The 19057-nt window shown below is 42.0% G+C and overlaps 1 protein-coding gene across 1 annotated transcript in view; it reads left to right on the plus strand.

Annotated features, from left to right (window-relative positions):
• The first annotated feature begins 421 nt into the window (after positions 1 to 421).
• The window catches only part of CHN2 (chimerin 2), a 323464-nt gene continuing 304828 nt past the window's right edge, over positions 422 to 19057 (plus strand). The window contains exon 1 of the mRNA XM_061198631.1: positions 422 to 557. Within this exon, the coding sequence (XP_061054614.1) occupies positions 509 to 557 (49 nt within the window). The 5' untranslated portion in view covers positions 422 to 508. The remainder of the gene's footprint in view (positions 558 to 19057) is intronic.

Here is a 19057-nt window from a genome sequence, read left to right on the forward strand (position 1 = left end):
CGGAGTTGGGGCGGAGGGAGAAGGGGGAGGTCGCTCTGTCTGTCTGCCTCCCGCCGCCTTTGCCCGGGCAGCTTGAAGTGCCGCCGGGGAGGCGGGAGCCGGGGGGAGGGTGCGGAGAGCTGGCGGGGCGGCTCGGGGCCGCCCGGGCGCCCTGGTCCCAGCCGCGCGCTGGGGAGCGCGGACCCCAGCTGGGGCTCAGCTGGAGGCACGATTCGTCTGCTCCAGCCGCCCCTCGGCCTCCCTCCGCTCCCACCTACCCTCGACACTCGGAGAAAAGCGTGCGAAGGCGCCGAGAGTGACGGAAACCACAAATAAATAGCGGCGGCAGCAGCGCGTCATCTGGCGGAGCAGGAAGTGCAGGCAGAGTCCGGAGGCTGGTGCTTTCTGCGCGTCCCCAGGACTTTGCCATGGGCTGGGGGCCGCGGAGGCTGCGAGCTGCCGGGCCAGGACAGCGGCGGCGGCGTCCGCACCGGGGCTGAGCGAGCAGCGTCGCGCGGGGCGCGCGGAGATGGCAGCGTCCAGCAACTCCAGCCTGTCCGGCTCCTCGGTGTCCTCCGGTGAGTTTCAGCCCGTCGGGCGAGATTGCCCCGCTGGGTCTGTCGCCCGCTGCCCTCGCCCCGCACTCTGGGATGGAGAGAGCCTACCTGTGGCCGTCTTGCCCGCTCTCCCGGGGTGAGGGCAGGCGGCCAGTATGACACTTGTTTGGCTGGCCAGCACCCTCGGTGCCCACAGCACCTCCGCGCCTGGCGTCTGACAGCGCAGAGGTGGGGGAGCGGGGCGCCCTTAGTGTGCAGACGCGGGGGTTCTGGGGATTTGGGGAGCAGCAGGCGAGAAGCGAACCGGGCAGGGGCGGGCTCGCACTTTCTGGCGCCGCTGGAACCCGGGCTGGCGGGGCGGAGAAGGTTAGGGTGACGCTGGGCGCCCCGACCCGCTGAGTGTGCGGTGCCCGCTCCGCTGGACGTCCAAATTCAAGGCAGGGGGGAGCAAACCCTCGCTTCTCGCAGACTTGATTTTCTTTGTTTGTTTCAGAAATTAGCTCCGTGGAGACACACGCTTGGGGTATGGGTTTGAGATAGAGGTAATTCTCTTTCTGGTTCTGATCGAAGCGAGTTAGGGGACGCGAGGTCGAGCCCAGCCTCTGACAATTTGCCCGTTTTCAAGTGTGCAAGTGTATGTGTGTGTGTGTGTGTGTGTGTGTGTGTGTGACTTTCCTCTGTGGCCTCTTGGAATACGTTCTGTGATTTTACTTTCCAGGCATACATATTTTTTTTTCCAAGTGCGGCTGAGGAAGGAAGGGCTTCTTTCAGCTTTTCTACGTTGAACAGCGGGTCTAATTGAAGAGAAAAAATTGCTAATGAATCTGAAGGAGTAGGAATCAATAGAAGCAGACGCACTGGATTCTGAGTATGACAGGTTTCTAATCAGGATGATGCATTAGGTAGAATTCTTCTACCTCTCTAGTCATTGAAAACTTTAATGACAAACCGTACAGGGTTAACTGATAAGACATTTAGTGTAGTTTACAGTATTCGGGGGTCAAGAAGGTCTTGAAGTCCTAATGGAAATGCTTAATATATCAATATTGTATTAATTCCTATTGTGTGTGTGTTTTAAATTATTACCCAAAAATTAAACTCAAAGGAAGAAACACTTTGTTGGAGGCATTGGACAGCAAGCCAAGCATTAAGGAACCATATCTCTAGATATGTGACTAATTAAATCATAAATGCAAGGTGATTTGACTAAGGTGCAGTTATGACGTGGAACAAGGTGATCACTTGAAAGCCATTTATTATCTTTTTTGGCAGGTTTTAGTTCCAGGGAAATAGCACTTCCTTTCTTGATCACTGCCAACTAATGAAAAGCACAGTGTTGTTATGTGTACGATGTAGTTGAAGTTTCTGGTAGCAGCAACCAATGGGGCAGAACAGTCATATCTTATTAAGAGCAGCAACAAGTTGACTGCCTGTGGTTTTAATTCTGAGAACTCAGCAAATGCTACAGCTTATTTTTAGTACCCCCAAACCACTGCTGCTGCTTTTCAATTCATTTTGGTTGACTAACATTGAATTTAAAACACAGTGAAGTTAGCTTATGATTAGCATATGGTTATCCTTCTCCGAAAATGGCCCACAAGAAAATGAACTGGTGGGGGAGAGGTGATGAAGGGAAAGAAGAAAGGATAAAGGACAATAAGGCAGTGTTATCACATGATTTACTGATGGTATAAATTACAGGTGCTGTGGCATCTGAATTTTCAGATCTTGATGAAAGATCTCCTTAAGCTTAAGGAATGTTATTGAAAAACCTAACTCAACCTTAGGAAGAATACATGGGTTTGAAGCAGCACAGTATAAGCTTTAGATGATGTTAATTGCTTTGTAGATAGAATAGAGATGCTTGTGATGGTTCTCTTTTCTGCTTTAGTTACCACTGTTTTAAATCCTAATGGAAACTGGAAAATTATGCAAAAGCTTAAATTCAAAAAGTGGGCAGAGGTATATTTTTTGGTATGACTCAACCATGGGCCATGAGCTTATATTGGCTAATTCACCAATTAATCAGGCACTTTGTCTTGAAAAATTTGAGAGCCAGAATTCTCTTTTTAAACTCACTTACCATCGTGTGGATCATGAATAATTCAGGTGACATAAGCAATTCACACCTGTGGGAGGTGTTGGGCAGGAAAGAATAGAGCCTGTTTGTGGTGGCAGCTGGGTTCTCTCAGGCAAAGGCCAGAGTCTGAAAAATTAGGACACTCCATCAATCTATTAATCACCGTTTTGGAGGGCCTACTATGTGCCAGGCAGTAAGTTATAAGCCTCAGATTCAAGGACGTTAAGTGAGGAAGATAATTTAAAGGATTCCTTCTAGTTCTGAAGTTCTGGGATTATTGTTCTTGAGTTTGGCTCCAGCAGTGGGTAACTTGGGGTAAGTTATTTAACTTCTCCAAGCCTCAATTTCCTCATCGATAAATGAGACTGATATGCTAATAATAGGAACTATTTCATAAGAATGTCTTGGGGATTAAGTGAGAGAATGTGTATAGAGCGTTTAGCACAGGGTGTGGCACTTAATAAGTGCTTGGTGTGAATAAAGTTTGTTCCTTGGAGGAATGAAAAAGAAAGCTCTCACTGACTCAGACTTTAGGTACAAAAATAAGTCCAACACACATCAAATCTGCCTCTTACGTTGCATGTTAAGTTTGGTCTTGAGGTTTGAGCTCCATTAAACAAGCATTTATTAAGTTTCTTTTAGGTTTCAGGCATAATCCCAAGTGTATGGAATAGAAAAATGCATCAAGATCCTTTCCCTCTCCATCCAGCAGCAGAGATGGACAAGCAAATAGCAATCTATTTTCCATTTTGATAAAATAAATTATGGGGAGGAGAGTGCAGGGAAGAGAGTGATGACCTCAGTTGTGAGGGGTCAGTAGGGGTGACATATGAGTTGAGCCTTGAAGGATGAGTGGAATGTTTTCAAAAAGCAGAGCATGGGAAAGGCATTTCAGGAAGAGGTAAGATCTTAGGCAAAGGTCTGGAGATAGGGAAGTTCATTGCCTAATTTTCAACTCCCTTCTTAGGGCTATTGACCCGTTTTCTTGGTGGTTCCTCTTCTCTGGACAGTTGTGCTTATAGGCCCATCAGCAGCCTCATGCACAGAGCTACCAGATCACTCACTTTTGGTGCCGATATAGGACACTTTCTTTCTGCTCAGGTAGCAATGGGTTTAATGGCACAGCTCTCCAACACCTTAGGACATACTTGGGCAATTGAGCCCTGAGAAAGGAACGGTTGATTCTGTAGTGTCCAGGATATGGAGAGGTGAACTTGAATAGAATACCATGGGTTAAACCTCTCTTAGAGGAATAGCCGTGGGAGGTTTAGGTTTGGATGGATTTGTGTGAAGAGTAAAAATCTAATAATTTACTCATATTAAGCTCAAAATTATTTGATTTTCCTGAGAATATGTTCTTACCTGCTGTTGTTGGACCACATCACCCAAGCATCTCATTTATTCTGCATTACCAGCTGAGACACAACAGATGAAATAATCAAGTTAAAATTAATTTTTAAATACATTTTCTGAGAACTCTTTAGAAATTTGTTTCTGAAATATTCAATTATGTGTAAAAGACATTGCTTTGCCTTTGTTTTAATGATAACTGCTGGTGATTAAATTTCACAGTCACCTAGATTGGCAGGAAGGTTTGATTACCTGTATTATTTTAAATCGGGGGAGAAAAATCCCTATCCTTAAGTTTTTAATCTAGCCTGTGGTACTTGATTATATTCTGAAATAAACAGTGGTTGACTTGCAAAATACTTTTCTTAATAATCATGAATTAGATTTGCTTTTATAATTGAAATAAGAACTTTTTGCACATTAGTCATGTGATCACCAAATGGATAATTTCACAAAGTAACGAAAAAAATCAACTCAAGTAAAGTAATAGATAAAGAAGCTATGAGATGTTTTCCAGTAACTGAACTAAGTAGAAAATTAAATAATAAAGGGACTCCCGGGATAAGAAGTTGTTAAGATTTTGAGAACATAAACATACTGTATTATAGAAATGAAATCGACAGGGACTTTTGAAATTAAAATGCAAATAGAAAAAGGTAAAAATCAGTGTTATGTGCAGAGTCATTGAAACCTTAATTGGGAAAAGAACATTCCTGAATGGATTGAGAGATTTATTTTTCCAGATTCTATACAACAGTAATTGTGTGCCAGGTAAGTAATGCCGTTTTCTGCTGTCAAATTGGTGTTGATCCTAGAAATGATAAATAGGAATTTTCATTACTTGTTATTGGCGAGTCACAACCAGCAGCATATACAAATCTTTCACATTCCTAGATGCAGAAGGCAAAATTGAACTATAGTAATGCTGCCAAGCCTTATATATGTGTAATTAGAAACTCCATGGATCCAATACTACAAACCAGGGTATCTTTGTTGAAACAGACACTCACATTGAGAAGTCTTCTGGTCGTTTAGACTTCAGAAATAGTCAGTTATGTGTAAGCAAAATATCTTTACCTTTGTTTTAGTGATAACTGCTGGCAATTTAATTTCAATCACCTAGAACGGCAGGAAGATTTGATCACCTTTATTTGAAATCGTGTGCACAAAAAAATTGCAATTTCAAAAACACTGCAAATATTTTTAAATCACAAAGCTAAAAGTTAATCCCCTGAGAGAAATCATTCACTCAGATGAAGAATATTGTTTTTTTGCTGTTTTTTCTGGTGACCTTTCCACAGCTTATTTTAACTTGTTAGATTTTCACTGTACTTTGTGGTACCTGAGTTGAACCCAGTGATATAAAATCTGAGCGAAAAGGAGGCTCTTCTTAATCATGACAGCTTGTTTGCAGTGTTTGACAAAGGCCCACTGATTTGTGTACTTTTGTTAAAATGCCAGATGCCCCCCCCGACACTCCCACTAACCCTATGAAGGGTTTTGAATGACCTTGACATTTGTTCAACTTTTGGGGGATGCAAACCCCAGGTATTTTCTGAGGCCAGTCTCTGTGGGGTTTAACTGAACCATGTGTTCTTTGCGCTGCCTCCTGGGGCTTGGCCCCAGTGTCAGTCCTGCTGAGGGCCGTCTGCTGCTCTGCAGGGTCTCCTGTTTTCACACAATGGTGAAAATAACCGGACATTAGGATTGGAAAACCTATACATGAGCAGTGTCATCTTGGTATGGTTTGGGAAAGCGTTTTCTGCCAGAACGTTAAGATTCCTGCCAAGATAGTTAGATATAAAGAAAGAGAAAGGAACTGAGTGATAGACATAAGATTAATAGCACCCAGCTATCACTCACCCATGATTTATCTTTTATGAATGTATTCACATTTCATGGCTCCTAAAATATGTCATTGAATTTTCAAAATGAATGGCTGACTTGCCTTCCTCCCTCCCTCCCTCCCTCCCTCCCTCCCTTCCTCCCTCTCTCTCTCTCTCTTTCTTTCTTTCTTTCTTTCTTTCTCCCTTTTGCTTTTCTCATCAGTTATGATGTGGTCAGATTTCTATTTAGAGATGTTTCCAGAAACCCTGCCTTTGGTCTACTTTACTGTTAATAGTTTCCCAGTCCTCCAAGCACCTTGTTGCTTCTCCTTCCGCTTGCTCAGTGGGAAAGGCAGCTACTGTTCTGCTTCGCGCATGGATTCTGGTCAGCGCGTCAAGATGGATGCCTCCATCTCTGGTGCAGGCTGGTGGGTGTGACAGAACACACTCATGTGTCTCAAAGTTACTAACGAAAGCAGAGGTTTATTTAAAGTTTCCATGGCTAGAGGAAAACCCAGCTGGAACGTGCTGAACCCACGTGCAGTCTGCTCTGCCAGGGGGACCCGTGTGGCTGTCCACTGGGGTCTGAGGCTGAAGATGGCATGTGTGCACTGGGGGAGAGCCATCCACCAGCTGCTTGTGCAAATAACCTGCTTCTTCCCTCATTTATTTATTACTAATTGAACACCTTCGTGGGGACCAATCTTCTAATATAGTCTTTACAGTATGGCCTAATGACAACATGGCCTTGCTTCAACAGTTTGGCCTGTCAAAGTCACCCAACTTCAGCCCATTCACAGTATCACCTCCACAGTTTAAAGTGTTATTTTCAATCATCCAGTGTCTGAGTTCCCATAGACATTCTCTAAGAAAGGTGTTCACTTAATAACCTTATTTAAAATGTCATCATCACCTCAGGTCAGAGGGGACATTGATCATTTTCCTGGAATTGAGATATCGCCCACTCACTATGCAGGCCGCCAAATCACCCCATGCCTTTGGTGGGCCTGTGGAGGAGAGCATTTTGTCGAGGAGAGAGGCTAGATGCTAGTTGCCTGGCAGAATCAAATAGATCTGAATTGATACAGCCACTATGGAGAACAGTATGGAGGTCCCTTAAAAAACTAAAAACAGAACTACCATATGACCCAACAATCCCACTACTGGGCATATACCCTGAGAAAACCATAATTCAAAAAGACACATGCACCCCAATGTTCATTGCGGCACTATTTACAATAACCAGGTCATGGAAGCAACCTAAATGTCCATCAACAGTTGAATGGATAAATAAAGAAGATGTGGGGTATATATATATATATATATACACACACACACACATACACACACACACAATGGAATAATACTAACTCATAAAAAGGAACGAAATTGGGTCATTTGTAGAGATGTGGAAGGAGTCTGTCATACAGAGTGAAGTAAGTCAGAAAGAGAGAAACCAATATCATATATTAATGCATACATGTGGAATTTAGAAAAATGGTACTGAATAACCTATTTGCAGGGCAGGGATAGAGACGCAGATGTAGAGAATGGATGGGTGGACACAGGGGAAGGGGAGGGTGGGATGAACTGGGAGATTAGGATTGACATATATACACTACAATGTGTAAAATAGATAGCTAGTGGGAACCTGCTATATAGCACAGGGAGCTCAGCTCTGTGCTCTGTGATGACCTAGATGGGTGGGCTGGGGGGTGGGTGGGACGGAGGTCCAAGAGGGAGGGGATATATGTATACATATAGCTGATTCACTTCGTTGTACAGCAGAAACTAACACAACGTTGTAAAGCAATTATACTCCAATGTAAAAAAAAAAAAAAAAAATCAAACAGATCTGGAGAAACAGTCTGCTTCCTTGAGCTGGGGATAGATCCCGCCTTCTGAAATGTGTCTTCATTAGATGTCGTAGGAAGAGCCCTAAACGTGGAATCAGAAGATTCTGGACATTTAAACCTTTAACCAGGATATTTAAACCCTTAGCCAGGGCACCTACACCTTTTACCAAAGCCCTTAAATCCTCTGTCAGAGCCCTTAAGCCCTTAACCAGGACCCTTAAACCATTAACCAAGGCCCTTGAACCCTTTACCAAGGCTCCTAAACCCTTAACATAGGCACTTTAACCAGATACTTAACCAAACCAACTAGCTAGCTATGTGGTCTTTGGTGAAGTTAGCCCCTCTGAGCCTTAAATGCCTCGCTGCAAACTGCAGTTGTGAGAGTCTGTTTCTGGAGCTGAGATGAGCATCGACAGAGGTGATAGAAGCATCCCCTCTGCAGACCTGGCCAGCACGCCTGCTTATTAGAGGCCAATTCTCTTTTCCCTCTCTCCTTCCCTTACTATCTCTGAGCCTCAGTTCTCTTGGCTGTAAACCAGAAATAGCGATATCTGACGAATTTATCCCATGGGGTTGTCATTCCTGAAGTACTGTTTGGGAAAATGCTTAGTAAACTGTAAAAGCAGCTAACACTACTGAATGGCTGCTACGTGTCATTCTGTTTACATTATCTCACACAATTCTTGCAATATTTCTCTGAGGTAGACATTATATCCCATTTTGTAAACAAAGAAGTAGGTTCAGAGAGGGATGGGGCTTGGATTTGAGGTGATAGGATTAGAGCAAAGTCTTCCTAATTTCAAAGATCATGCTTTTCCCTCTTGAAACATAAGGGGTTGGTTCATTTCTATCTATTTACAAAGTTGCTGACATTAGAGTTTACCGCTGAAATCCATGCTCATGGTTGACAGAGAAAATACAGTTACATACTTGTGCTTTATTTTGTTGCCCTCAGTAGTTAGCCAGACCCTCACCTCAGTCTGACCAAAGCTTATTCTCACCAGCGATACGAACTGGGAGTTGTTACCAAGTCATTACTCTTCAGAGTGAACACCCAGGATATTGGACTTGTGAGTATCTATACTTGAGAATAGTCTTGCAAGGTGAAGGGTATATAGGTATCCATTGTACTATTCTTGCAACTTTTCTAAAGGTTTGAAAATTTTCTCAGTGAAAGAAAAAAATGAGGCAAAAAAAGAAAAGTACTACTTAGCATTCAGTTGATTTTCTTCACTGGCATTTCAAAAGCGTTCCATTTTGTGTGAGCATATCAAGTCCTGTTATCATCTCATGAAACTCCCAGATTCTGAATCCTCAGGCAGCAGAATATCTATTTCTTAGCTTATATCTTAAGTGAAAGCATAAAGGAGCTGAAATTACAGAAGCAGTTCAGGCAGAACACACGTAACAATTTCTACCTGAGAACTGTTTTTTTTTTTCTCCCGACCTGGATTGACTTGACATTTCACTGTAGGTTTGGACCAAGGAGGGACCTTGGAGGTTGTTTAGAAGATGCCAGCATAGTATAAGCAAGAGAATCAGGGTCCAAGGAACTCCAGGAACTGCCCAGTGCCGCTCAGCTAGTTGGTGGTGGGGCTAGAGCTGAACTGTAGTCTAGGACCCACGTTTCCAGAACATCATTCTCCATCCTCCTTCCTGGCTCATCCTAAAGAGTAGTATCATCCTTAGAGAACTTCTCGCAGATGTTTTTCCTGTCTGGCTTCATACAGGCTGGTCTATTTAATTATTTAATATTTTCAACAAAGAAGTCATAAAGTGCTTTGTATGTTAAATGGGCCTTAGAACTCAAGGCTGTTGTGTCAACAGAGACAGAGACTTAAGTGATCTGGTGTCTGCCCTAACTATATATAGCTATGCTGTCCAATACGGTAACCACGAGCCACATGTAGCTATTTAAATTTAAATTAAAAACATTCATTTCCTTAGTTGTAGTAGGCACATTTCAAGGGCTCAGTAGTACACATGGTACTACTGTGGTAGCTAGTGGCTACCATATTAAGGCCACGCAGAAATAGAACATTTCCACCATTCTGCAAAAGATTCTATTGGGCAACACTGGTAGACAGGGTATGAAGTTCTAAGACAGGGACTTTACTAACGTAAAATTAATTAGCTAAGGATAGAAAATTTGATAAAATGTTCTCCCATTCTTGTGTTTGCTCCTTGTGCTGCTTGGGTTGGATTTTACTAATTTTGCAAATTGGCTTTTCGTAAGTAATTTTTTCATAACTTTGAGGCAAACTGTGGAATGACAGCTAGAATATAATGTTGGGGAGAGTAATTAAAATGTTGATAAACACTGCTAGTCCTGAAGTTTGATTCAAGCTTTTTAAAAAATGGTCTGTAGTTTCCTTAATGGCAGCTCCATTTCTTTTTGAAATAAACCCACAGTGAGTTGTAATTTCACCCTCAAAGAGGAAAAAATACCATTTCCAGAAGAAGTTTGGATCTTATAATTGCATTTCTTCCCCAAAATTATAAAGAAAATAGGGAAATTGTGAATGTGTGGACTGAGGTTGCTAGTGGCATATCTAAGCTATGCTATTTAAAAGATTTTCTGCCAACTTGGCCATCAGCAAACCATTTGCCTAGAAGTTTTTTGCTTCTGCAAAAGCCCACATACAGGGCAAAGAAAATGCACTGGTTTTTGGAAAATAAAGTTAGCTTTTGGAATTTTCAGCACATTTAATTGGGGGGAAGTGCATGCATATAAGATGCAGGAACATTACAGTTCCTATGAAAAGGAAGCCGCCCTCCTCCTTGAACTTCTGTTACCATCTTCAAGTGGAACAAAAATATGGAAAGGTGGAGGGTATCTTTCAAGTGTCAAGCAACTGTCAAGAAAGATGTGGATGTTGAGGCCACTGGCCTCAGAAACCACACTAGCCAGAAGCCTGTGGCATGAATGCTTGTTCTTTATTGACATAACTCAGATCACAAATTTCAGGCAGTATGAATCACAGAATCACTTGGGTGATAACCTTACGTAGTTCTTTTCTCTTCAGAGACCCAGTACCTAAATTTCATCATGCCCCATCATTGCCCTCTACCCTCAGTCCTGGCTGAACACTATCTTCTTCAAGGAAAGGAAACCTAGCACTTCTTAGTTATTTCACATAATGCCACTCTAACAATGTAAAGTGCTTTTTCTTAAATAATTTTGCTTCCAAGGAATAGACCTGAGAAAGATCAATTTTGGGGCAGCAAGTAAGCAGGAAGCAGGGAGCATGGTTTTGGGGGTAAACCTTCTGCAGCATCTACTAGAGTATGAGGGCTGCAACACTGACCTATAAGGGTCTTCTCAAGACCTAGACCTGCACTGTCCAATATGGTAGCCACCTGGGCAATTTAGCCTTTGAAATGTGGCTAGTCTGAGATGGGCTGCAAGCTAAAATACACACCAGAATTGAAGACTTCGTACAAAACAAAAAGAATGTAAAATGTCTCATGAATAACTTTGTTATATTGATTATATGTTGAAATGATAACATTTTTTGGATATTAGGTTAAAGAAAACATATTTTAAGAAACTTATTTAAAAATGTTTAATGTAGCTGCCAGAATATTTAAAATTACATATGTGGCTCACATTATATTTGGATTAGACAGCACTGGTCTGGACAACTCCAGTGAGAATATTCTAGCCTTTCTCACAGAATCTACCATACAAAACCTGCTGCTTGCCTCAGTGGCTCTCATGGTTGCCGTCCTGTCCACTTTCCAAGCCAGAAACTTACCCTCCCCCCACCTCCCCCCAGGTCCAGTTCAGCCCTGATTCTTAAGTCCCTGTTTTGGATTAGTCTCAGACACTGAGAGACGTCCTTCATTTTTCTGGGTCTGTACAGTGACTTTGAAATGAAATACTATAGAGAGGGACAGACTGGGAGTTTCATCAGATTCTTGTTTATATAGGTTTTGTGCTTTGTTTTTTGTTTATTTTTGGTTTTTGCTTCACGATAGTTCTAGACTTTACATATTTACTTGTGAGTTTTACGTATACCCCTCTTTCCAAAGAAAGCCTGCCGTGCGATAATGCTATGAAGTTGGAAAGAGAAGCTGAGAGAATAAGGAACACATTTTCTCTTGACCTGAAGCTTCTTGCCATGAGTATGCATATGTGTATACATGCGTGTATACACGTGGTATATGTCTGTATGTGTGTGTTTATGTGTATATGTATACACAGAAAGCCAAAGTGGATTGGGTTTCAAACAAAAGTTATTTCCCGCCAAATGTATGTTAATATCAAGGGAAGTGAAAAGTCAAGCCTAGCATTACTTTTGGTAATGAAAAAATTCACTTGGGATTTTGCTAATGATGTGTAGATATTAATACACATAATTTGGCTGCCTAATATTGATTTAAGTTGCTCATTCAAATTCATTTTATTACAGAAAAATTAGCCATTTTGTTCTACAGTGTTTGTCCCTGCAGACAGTGAGACTGTAAAACCATGTTTATTGGGTAAATAATACTATTTTGCTGACTTTCACATGCAAAGAGAGCATTATGATGTTTCCTTCAGGAAGTGCTGTGAGCAGTTAGGTTCTCGTTTGGGGTCTGGTGAGTTCAATCCGGGTGTCCTCTGGTTACCTCCCTCGTGATCCATATCTAGGGTTGAAGGTACTGTCAGTAACCTGGGCAGAGAGGGTTTTTTTCTTATGTGATGTTACTATGCCTGAGGGTTGAACTTTGTCCCTGTGAGAGCCCTATGCTTGTTTTAAGCAACCAAACTAACCCACGTGCTTTTCTTTTTTTTTTTTTTTTTAAAGCAAATGTGAGTTCTTCCTCAGAGGAAAAAGCAATTGACAGCGGCTTTGTCAACTCTCTTGAAATAATATCAGGTTCAGATTAGGAGCATAACCACAGCAAATCCTAGGGAATTATGAACGGAAGACATGATTTGGAACTAGACAATGTAATTTGTCACAAGAACATAATAATTGCCACTGTACTTATCTGGTTCTATATTCTAACCCCAGGAATAACATTAAGGGGTATTTTGTAAAAATGCACAGCAGTCTTTCAGGGAAGAGATGCCCTGCAGATATCTTATTTTTCATAAATAACTGAGTGTAAACCTGTCATTCAGGAATTCATGTAAACATGTTTCTGAGAGCATATGTAGTTCTAGCTTGTGCTTCTTCTTATAGTAATGAGTTCCATCCATTTTCTGTCCTCAGAGTGGACTTGTATTTCTTTTTATTGCTTTAAATGTAACTCTCTGAAACTTATTTTTAACATCCATTCTTAGGCTTTGTAAATAAATGTGGGTTCATTTGAACCCTGGACTTCAAGGGTGATGTGTCATGTATCACTTGCTGTGAAGTTGGGGATCTGGCCCAAACACTAGCACCAACGGCTGTGTTAACTTGGCCCCCTCTGAATTTCCATTTTCTCATCCATAAAATGGACTAATAATACTTGTTGTGAGAATCAAATGGGAACATGTCTGTGAAAGAAACTTGAAAACTTGTGAACAAAACATAAAAATCTCTGGTCTCATGAAGTTCCCATTCTAATAGATGCTCCATAGATTCCTTTCCTGGGTGATAAGTTGATCATCCAGAGTTCATGATCATCTAATATAACTGGAAAAATCTCTTCTAAATATATTGTTTTGCTCTTCTTCAACAGCCTTTCAAAATCTTGAAGTGTAATCCCACCAGTTTAGAATTTCTCCACTCAGTGTGAGACTCCACTGTGCATCCCATATTCCCATAAACATTTTAAATGAGCCTGGACAAATCTCTCATCCAAAGGCACATCACTGTTTATACTTTCCAATCCAGAAGAGTGGCTCTTTTATAAATCAAATTTGATGTAATAATCAATATATGCAAATGAATATCTGTAATATACATGCAAGTTACAAAGCACAGCAAGGTAACTCACATAAGGAGAGCTACCACCCAACCTAAAACACTTTGTTCCCTTGCATCTTCCTGGGTTCTCTTCTCCCTTCTCCCTTCCCTCCCCCACCTTTCTTCCTTTCTCTCTCTCTTTCTTTCTTTCTTTCTTTCTTTCTTCCCTTCCTTCCTTCCTTCTTTCTTTCTTTTTTTTTTAATTGGAGTAAAATTGCTTTACAATGTTGTGTTAGTTTCTGCTGTACAATGAAGTGAATCAGCTATATGTATACTTATATCCCCTCCCTCTTGGACCTCCCTCCCATCCTCCCCATCCCACCCATCTAGGTCATCACAGAGGACTGAGCTGAGCTCCCTGTGCTATACAGCAGGTTCCCACTAGCTATCTATTTTACACATGGTAGAGTATTTATGTCAAATCTAACCTCCCAATTCGTCCCACCTTCCCCTTCCCCACCGCGTCCTCCCTCCAAAGTAACCACTACTTTGAACTTCCTGCTTATTATTCCCTTGGTTTTCTTTCTTTAAATGATTTTATCACATATCACTAAAATACATGCTCCGTGATGGTGGATATTTTTTGTCTGTTTTGTTCAGTCAATTCCCAGTGCCTAGAACTGTGTCTGGCATGTAGTAGGCACTCAATAACTAGTTGTTGAGTAAATGAATATGTCAGTATCCCAAGTCTATCAAAGGAATGCCGCTATAGTCCCTCTTTTATCTCTTGTATGTAAATCAGTTCTGTAAGTGATGTAAATTCCATCACTGTTTCACATTAGCTGCATTCCTTTAATGATTTTTAGAAAATTAGTATTTTTTAAACTGATAATATAGATTATTTGCATTTAGTTGCAATAGGAGACTCCCAGAAAAATTACATAGACTTTTCTGAACCAGGACTTCTTTTTAAACTTTATTTGTAGTTCACAAGCATTTTTCAGGAGCGAATAGTGAACACTCAAGGAACATAAGTAGTAAAGCTAGCGTTCAACAGGGAGAGCTATAGAGAAATTTGTTTGAAACGGATAAAATATACGTGCTACAACAAGAATGAAGCTTGAAAACATTATGCTAAGTGAAAGAAGCCAGCTAAGAAAGACCACATACTGTATGATTCCACTTATGTGAAATGTCCAGAATAGGCAAATCATAGCGACAGAAAGTCGATTAGTTATTTCCTCCTGCTGGGAGGGTTGGAGGGAAACCGGAGTGACTACTAATGGGTATGGCTTTCTTTTGGGGGTGATGAAATTGTTCTAAAATTGATTGTGATAATGGTTGCACCTGTGTGTGATTACACTAAAAGTGTACACTTTGAATTGTACACTTTTAAAGAGGTGAATTGTAGGTGTGTGAATTATATCTCAGTAAACCCGTTATTTAAAAGAGGCCAAAAAAATTAATAGAGTAGGCATGAGAGGGTGAAAGGACTGGAATATACTTGATCTTTAAGTATCCTATCTGGAAAGGATGCTTGTAATCAGATAGGAGGCATTCACTCCAATATTCACTGATATCTTTATCAACACATGGAGGTACCTCTCCTCTTCCCATTATTGTTTGCACATTCATCTTTTTCTGCTGCCAGCCTCCGATCTCATGTAAAGGTTCCACAGAAAGGTGTTCTCTGTGGCTGGTTCGCAGGGTCAGCTCCACCTGCACTAGGCAGATACCTCCTTCCCCAGTGTCCCCTAAAGGCCACGGTGTCCTCCCTCCTCTGGCTGAAAAATGAGGGACAGCAGCAGGTCTCTGCTGATCCTGGACAAAGCAATTAATGCATTTCTCATGACTAGTTAATTAGATTTTTATGCAGCTTTTCAAGCCCTGGGCACAGCTCTTATGCCCTCCAAGTGGAACGGCAGTCATCTGGGAACCAAGTTTCCCACTGTGTACGTGGTGCTGCTGAGTGTTATCAGTGCAGTGATGCCGCTCTTCCTCTCTTCCATGCCCCACTAGATGGATGCATGTGCAAACGTTTCCAAGGGTATCATCTGTTGGCTCTTTTTTTGTTTCTAATCAAAGAGCTGACACCCTTTGATCATGTCAGATCACAGTATTGTACTGTAAATACTTTGTTAGAAAGACTAAACTATTACATGGGTACAGCTGTCTCAGCTGTTCTGATAGTGCTTACTTTCACCCTGAACAAGTAAAGAAAAATGTGTTTGATCAGATCAGATGTAAAATATGAATATTACAAATATGAAATTTTCTAGAACCACATATAGTTCACTACAATGAATCCAGTCAATAAGCATTTTAAAAAGACCTGTTGGTTTTGAGTACCAGGTTGTTGTAGAAATCCTCTTTTCCCCACAAGTTTAGAGTCTCCTAGAGCAAGATAGACTTCCCGTTGGTTGGAGGAATATCTGGCTCTGGTGGGGAGCTTATGGAGATAGAGACTGGCATCTTTGGGGAGCAGAGTCCCTGGGTCATCACTTTCATGGGCAGGCTTCAATCTTCAAAGGCTTGTATGAATTTATAGAATGACTGGCTCCCCTTCAACCTGTTCATGGCCTGTCCTCTTTCTTTCTCCCCATGGGAGAGCTAAGATGGGTACCCACACAAAATCCACATAAATACCCATTCATGCGAGTGTGAAGGCAAAGCAAGTACTGAAACGTCTTCCTTAGTTCTTTCCTTAAGGTCCCATTTGCAGTATTTTCTTGGCACCCAGAGGAGGAAGTGGGTATGGGCTACAGTGGATTTGTTGTTCTGTGTCCTCCCTCAGGGGAAATCTGGCTGCCCTGGGTCCCCTGCGACAACGTGGGCAAGGTATTGTGCCTTGTGCTGGCCTCTGCAGCTGCCCTCACGTCTCACTCCAGGTGTGGATTTTATACGTTGGTCCTCCTACTTGCTAATGTCCCTGGCCAAGCTTTCCCTAACAAAAGACACACTGTCCCTGGGACATCCTGTGCGTGTAATTTTTCTCATGCTGACACCACCATGCCTAACGCATTCACACTTCCTAACTTCCTGACTAGAACATTCCAGGGTGTGATTATTGCATGGGTTAGGATGCTTCTGCAGAAAACCCCCAAAGAAGTGGGAGATAGGGATACTATACACTGTGGCATTCCACTCTTTCTGCTTCTCTGCAGTTCTGTGGGCTCTCCCTCTTGGTGGATGGGCTCTGTCCTCAGCCTCGCTCTGCTTTTGGCGTCAAGATGACATCGGCAGTCCCTGGCATCACGTTTAGAAAGAGAAAAGGGATACTATTTTCCTCCTGACTTGGTGGAAAGTAAGAACACCTGTCTCAGAAGCATTCCTCCCCCCAGCAGACTTCCCCTTGCCTCATTGGTCACAGTTTTGTCACATGCTCATATGCGAGCCAATCACTGGCAAGAATAGGATTCCCATGGTGCACGCAGTCATGACCCCCTTCCTGGAATGGCGATGGGGCCAGCCTCCTCTGGAAAAGTGAGGACATCTGGAGGGAGCAGGGTTCTGTGAAGGAGGGCGGAGGAACCGAAAGTGTCTGCCACAGGTAGGTCAAGAATATCTGCAGCCCTCGAAATCTCTAAGGGCACCTAGAAATACTGAGAGTTCTGAGAAACCTGGCCTCCCCCAGTCAAATGACTTATTTCGTCTAGTTGAGAACCCAACGATTAGTGAACCTATTCATTCTGTAATAATATTCAGTCCCTGACAAAAAAAATGTATCTGCTTCCCTTCCAAGTTAAGGTGACTGACAGCTTTTACTGATGTATTGTCTTCACTTGTTAGTGCCTTATGGTTTGAAACGTTTTGTTTTATGGTTATGAGCCATTCATTAAAAAATGGATGGATTCTTCAGCTCTAATGAAAAGTAGGACAGTGAGGGTTGAAGGATTTGATTCTCAACTGTCTTTAACACCCCTGAGCCTGGTGTAAGTTGGAATGGTTTTATTAGAAATTCAGGGAATAATAGTAGATGATTCAACCACTGCTGGTTGCTATGGTGAGGAATTTTTAAAGCTTTGATTTATGAGAAATGGTGATCATTAGCAGCTCTTTGTTTTTAAAACAGAAAGCCCCGCAAATTGTGAAGGCTTGAGTGGAATAGATGACTGGCACCTAATTGGAGAAAGAATCTCAGGTTATTTCCAAAGAAAAGAGAACAGGCAGAAGGCTTTTGGAGAGCAGATTCCTGTTTTTCATTTATATGGCAGGCCAGAGTGTGTGAAGATCGTTGGACAAGGGGTCATGTGACCCAGGTCTATGCTAGTTCTGTCTCTTTTCATATGGCCTGGGGCCAATTACATTATCATTTTGTAAATTTTTGATGCTCATCTGTCGAATTATTAGGTCAGACCAGATCATCTCTGTGGGTCTTGAAAATTATTTTGTGATTCTGCCGATATCCTCTTGCCAATTTACAGTGTTTCGGTGGTGTGCTCAAGGGAACAACCCTCTGTCCTCCCATGCGTACTTCACATAGCAGTTATCACTGGCCCCATTTGCTCCTGGCACCCAGTCTGTAAGATATGAAGAATTACTGGGTGCCTTTCCTGCACCCACTTTTCAGTCCTTACAGTAAGCCCAGAGATATCCCAAGTGTGCTCCAGGGGAATATTATACAAGCCTTTTGGAATTTCTTACACTAAGAAATATATTTTATACTACAACCCAGAACACACAGACACCGTGCACGCGCGCGCACACACACACACACACACACACACACACACACATAATTCAGTGTATACTTATTGAGTATTTATGATGTTCTAAGTGTTAGAAATATTATTGCAGTGAACAAAACAGACAAAAATTCTCGTCCTTATAGAGCTTCTAAATACAGAGAAATAAGAAACCAAAGAAACTATATGTAATCTGTATATTTATGAAATATATGCATCATTATTGTATTATATATAATTTATAATTTCCATAATATATTAGAAGGTGGTAAGGTCTATGGAGAAAAATAAAGCAGGAAGGGAGATAGGAAATAGTGGGGGGTGGTGTCTGATTATTAAATTGTGTGGTCAGGGAAGGCCTTACTGAGAAGGTGACATGGATGGTGAGGGAGGCAGCATGCAGATATCTGGAGGAAGAGCATTCCGGACAGAGGGAACAGCAGTTACAGATGCCTGCATGCGGGCGTGTGCCTGATGTGTTCCAGGAACAGAAGTAATATCAATGGGTCTGGGGTGAATAAGGGGTAAATAGGACTGAGCAGAAGGGGGATGGGGCAGATCATGGTGGGCTGTACAGGCCATTGTAAGGACTTGGGCTTTTACTCTGAGATCCATTATCCCTTGATAATCCATAGGGTTCTAGAAGAGTGACATGATCTGACTTGGGTTTTAACCAAGAACCATTCTGGCTGTTATACTGAGAGTAGACTAAACATGAACACTCTGTGTGTGTGAGCAAGCTCCACAAGCTGTGCTTACCCCTTCATGTGTGACGTGCTGTATTTTCTTTTCTATTGCATTCTAATTCATTCATCTAAAAACTGGTCAGCGCCCACAAATTGATTTCACTATCAGGTGGCAACTGGCAGTTTGAAAAACAGATTATAAATTGGCCTAGA

The sequence above is a fragment of the Eubalaena glacialis genome, chromosome 8, assembly GCF_028564815.1.
Source record: "Eubalaena glacialis isolate mEubGla1 chromosome 8, mEubGla1.1.hap2.+ XY, whole genome shotgun sequence".
In the NCBI taxonomy this organism is placed as follows: domain Eukaryota; kingdom Metazoa; phylum Chordata; class Mammalia; order Artiodactyla; family Balaenidae; genus Eubalaena; species Eubalaena glacialis.